This window comes from Chiloscyllium plagiosum, chromosome 37, assembly GCF_004010195.1.
Source record: "Chiloscyllium plagiosum isolate BGI_BamShark_2017 chromosome 37, ASM401019v2, whole genome shotgun sequence".
Taxonomy (NCBI): Eukaryota; Metazoa; Chordata; class Chondrichthyes; order Orectolobiformes; family Hemiscylliidae; genus Chiloscyllium; species Chiloscyllium plagiosum.
The window spans coordinates 24307098-24311286 of record NC_057746.1 but is presented as its reverse complement, the minus strand read 5'-3'; the positions used below and the strand labels follow the sequence as shown (position 1 = coordinate 24311286).

Below are 4189 nucleotides of genomic sequence, written 5' to 3'. Positions count from 1 at the left end.
AGAGGGAGGGGGGAATGGAGAGTGGTTGAGAGGAGGAGAGGGAGGAGGGAATGGTCAGTGATTGAGTGGAGGACAGGGAGGTGGGAATGGTCAGTGATTTAGTGGGGGAGGGAGGAATGGTCAGCGATTGAGTGGGGGAGAGAGAGGGGCAGGGCGAATGCTCAGTGACTGTGCGGAGGTGGCGAGGCAGGGGGAATGCTCAGTGACTGAGTGGGGAGCAGTCAGTGACTGAAGTTGGGGAGTGGGGAGCAGTCAGTGACTGAGGTGGGGGAGTGGGGTAATGGTCATTGAGTGAGCGAGGAGCCTGGGGGAACCGGAGTGTTCCAGAGTGAGTGTCCCTGACCTCCTGGGTGGATGGTGAATCCCGCAACATCTCTCCCCCTTGCTCAGCCCCCACCCACCCCCCCCCCCCTCTCCCCTTCCCACCCTACCCCAGCCAGCCCCCTTCCTCAATCCTTGCGGTCAATGCAATGGCAAGTGAGTGAGGGCGAGGAAGAGGTGCTGTCCCTGGTTCGAGACCTGAGCCTGAGCCTGAGCCGGGGGGGTGAGGGGGGGGAAGGGGGGGGTGTAATTTGCAAAAATTTGCAAAGCTGCGGGAGGGCTGACCTGACAGATGGCAGAGGCGTCCTCCAACCGCAGGAAGGTGTGATCCCGGTGGTCCCGGGAGGTGCTGCAGATCACGCAGATCGCCCTGTGGTCCTCCCGGCAGAACATGCTGGTGGGCTCGTCGTGCTTGGAGCAGCGGCCGCTCGCCCCGCTCCCGCTGCTATCCCGGCTGGCGCTCAGCTCCCGGATGCTCTCCGCCAGGCTGCAGAGCAGCCGGTTGGCGCGGGGCTCGGCGCCTCCCCCGGGCAGAGTCTCGCCACACTGGGGGCACCTCGCCTTCAGGCAACCCCGGCACAGGTTGTGGCCGCACCGCAGCATCACCGGGTCCCGGTAGAAGCCCCCGCAGCACGGGCAGGTCACTTGAGACCTCACCTTCTCCAGGCCGTCCGCACTCGCCATCCCTCCCCAGCTCCCTGCACCCAGGCACCAGCGGGGGAGGGAGGTGTCCCAGCCGCAAGGGGAGGGTTCTGGGAGTCCACCCAGAAATGGGGCTGTTCCCTTCAGATAACATCAGCTGACACAGCACCTTGCAGAAGGCCAATGGCACCTGGGTCTGCAAAGCCAGAGGATCCCCAAGGGGGTAGGACGTTCCGCCCTCCATCAGTAAGGGGGTGGGGGGAGCTGAGAGATGAGCGGGAGGGGGTTGGAAGGGTGTGGGGCTGGAGGGAAGGTAGCTAAGCCCCTGCAGGTAGGGCAAAACCTGCACCCACACCTCCCCGTCCAAGGCCCCCAAAGGATCCTTCCGCGTCGGACAGAGGTTTACCTGTGTCATCAGCTGCGTCCGTTGCGGTCTCCTCTGTAGCAGGGGAGACAGGACGCCAACTTGCGGATCGTTTCAGAGAACGTCTCCAGGACACGCGCACCCCGACCAACCCCACCGCACCGTGGCCGAACACTTTAACTCCCCCCCCCCCCCCCACCCCCACTCCGCCAAAGACATGCAGGTCCTCCACTGCCAAAGCCTAACCACCCGACACATGGAGGAAGAATGCCTCATCTTCCGTCTTGGGACCCTCCAACCACCTGGGATCAACGTGGATTTCACCAGTTTCCCCATTTCCCCACCCCCACCTTATCCTAGTCCCAACCTCCCAACTCAACTCTACCCTCTTGTCCCTCTTCCTCCCCACCTATATGCTCCGCCCTCCTCTCCGACCTATCACTTTCACCCCCACATTCATCTACCTATTGGATTCCCAGCTACCTTCCCCCCAGCCCCACCCCGCCTCCCATTTATCTCTCAGCCCCATTGGCCCCACAAGCCTCATTCCTGATGCCCGAAACGTTGATTCTCCTGCTCCTCGGATACTGCCTGACCCTGCTGTGCTTTTCCAGCACCAAACACTTCGACCCTGATCTCCAGCATCTGCAGACCTCACTTTTTCCTAGTTGACTGAGACCACATCTGGAGGAGCTAGTTATCGTTTTAAGGTCTAATGGGATCGAAGGGTGTGGGGAGAAAGCGAGAACAGAGTTCGATGATCAGCCAGGATCATATTAAATGGTGGAGCAGGCTCGATGAAGTTGTGGTCTATTCCTGCTTCGGTGTTTCCATAATGATTTGATTTGTCAATGTACGGTTGGACAACTGGCTGGTATAGTCCACACACCCACTCGCTATTTCATCCTTTTTAGTTTGGCTACATATATTCACGTATACAAGACCCCGTTACTGTAGGTAATACGATTATGTCCATGTGCCTTCCTCAATGAGAAAAAGTGTAATGTCGGGAGGAACATTTCTTCAGTCAGCGTTCTGCCTGGTCTGATTTTTAATCGACCAACTAAGATTGATAGCCAACTGCCCCTCTTGAATCCCCTACAGTCTCACCATAATCCAAGCAGCACCCTGTTCTCATGCTGCATATAAATTCCCATTGCTTTCTTGCAACCTAGTCCTGATGAAACATGAAACACTTTAACTCTTTTGAACGTTTATCCTTTCAGTTTATTCATCCACTTAACAAAACCAAATAGTTGGATAATTGGGTGTATTATTAATCATATCCCTCAGGACATGCTGTCTGCAAACACAGTGAAGATCAATGGCTGATATTATCCAATTTAAACGTCAGTCAATAATTTGGAATTACTTTCAGATTTGGGCAGGTATGGTAAGTGAACACCTGCTGGGTCTCATCACTGTTCCCTGGTCAAGGCAGCATGAGTGGAGAGCTCATATCTTCAAATTAGAGCGAGACCATAAAGGGGATTGGGACACGCTGATCACACAGAGCACTGAAATATGGAAACACTCTCTGGAAGGTCAGAGGGTGATTGGTGCTTTCAACAATGTGATGGACTTGTGTTAAAAACTCTGCAAAGAAATGTGGCGTTACAATTTGAGACACCAAGCCAGCCGCGACTTTACTGTGTTGCAGAAGAAGATCTTGAGGCTTGTATCCTCCTGTGTTGTGAAATGTGTAAAATGAAGAATGAGGTGACCTGATGGGTTATGTCTCTCAATATTCCCTCTTTTTATGTTCAAATGCATTGAAATTGCACATACCTTTCCCCACCGACCCGAATGCCCACAGTGCTGTAACCTTTTCTCACTAAGAGATCAGAGAATTATGAAAGATTGCTGCACGCAGTTAATTTCAGTGAGTTCACGACCTTTGATCAATGAGATGCTTATCTGGAATTTCCCTTGGCTTTCTTCCATTTTGTGTCTGGAAGCTTGCTCAGTAGTTTATCCAGTTAAATGTTCTACATCTCTGTTGCTGATGTAGCCACATTCCTGGCCTCAGCTGACAGAGCAGTCAATGAGGTGGGCCTCATTCTATAACCTCCCAGTCTCTTCCTTGTCTCAGAGACACCGTCCATCATCCAGATTGCCAAACCATAGCATATGCCATGTGTTTGGCTCAGGGCAGCATGGGAATCATAGAATTCCTACAGTGTGGAAGCAGGCCATTCAGCCCATTGAGTCAACACTGACCCTCCGCAAAGCATCCCACCCAACCCTTATAACTCCACATTTCCCATGGCTAACCTACCTAGCCTGCACATCCGTGGACACTATAGGCAGTTTAGCATGGTGAACCCACCAATCTGCACATCTTTGGGCTGTGGGAGGAAACCCACACATACAAGGGGAGAATATGCAAACTCCACACAGAAAGCCACCCATGGGTGGAATCGAACCCGGGCCCTTGGCATTGTGAGGCAGCAGTGCTAACCACTGAACCATGCATAGGCGAGAAGATGGGTTACCACGTCTGCCACAGTCAGGACAGGACATTGAACCTCAGACATTTGACGTTATGCTAACTGCAGGCTAGCTGCTGAGCCACTTGAAACATCCAAATCTCCTTCAATTGATTAAAAATCCTCTTTGGAAGCTTCCCCCTCTGCCAGCCAAATTGTCATTGGGATTTTTCAATTTGTTGGGCCACACTCTCACCTCTTGTGTCAGAACATTGTGAGGTTCACCTTCCACTTCCAAGAGTTGCATCCAAAATTCAGACTGCTGTGGCAGTGCATTACTGAGGGAGTGCTGTACTGTTGTTGGTGCCCTCTTTTAGACGAGGCCTCAGAATGAAGTGCTGTCTACCCTCTCCGATGGAAATAAGAGACCCTA

The 4189-nt window shown here is 53.3% G+C and overlaps 1 protein-coding gene across 2 annotated transcripts in view; it reads right to left on the bottom strand.

Moving 5' to 3' along the window:
• Positions 1 to 1071, bottom strand: part of LOC122541383 (nuclear factor 7, brain-like) — a 15658-nt gene extending 14587 nt beyond the window's left edge. The window contains exon 1 of one of the 2 annotated variants that reach the window (XM_043678109.1): positions 607 to 1071. In XM_043678109.1, coding sequence (XP_043534044.1) covers positions 607 to 1005 — 399 coding nt within the window. In that variant the 5' untranslated portion in view covers positions 1006 to 1071. The remainder of the gene's footprint in view (positions 1 to 606) is intronic. The other variant, XM_043678108.1, reaches the window with a different exon arrangement.
• Between the last annotated feature and the right edge of the window lie 3118 nt (positions 1072 to 4189).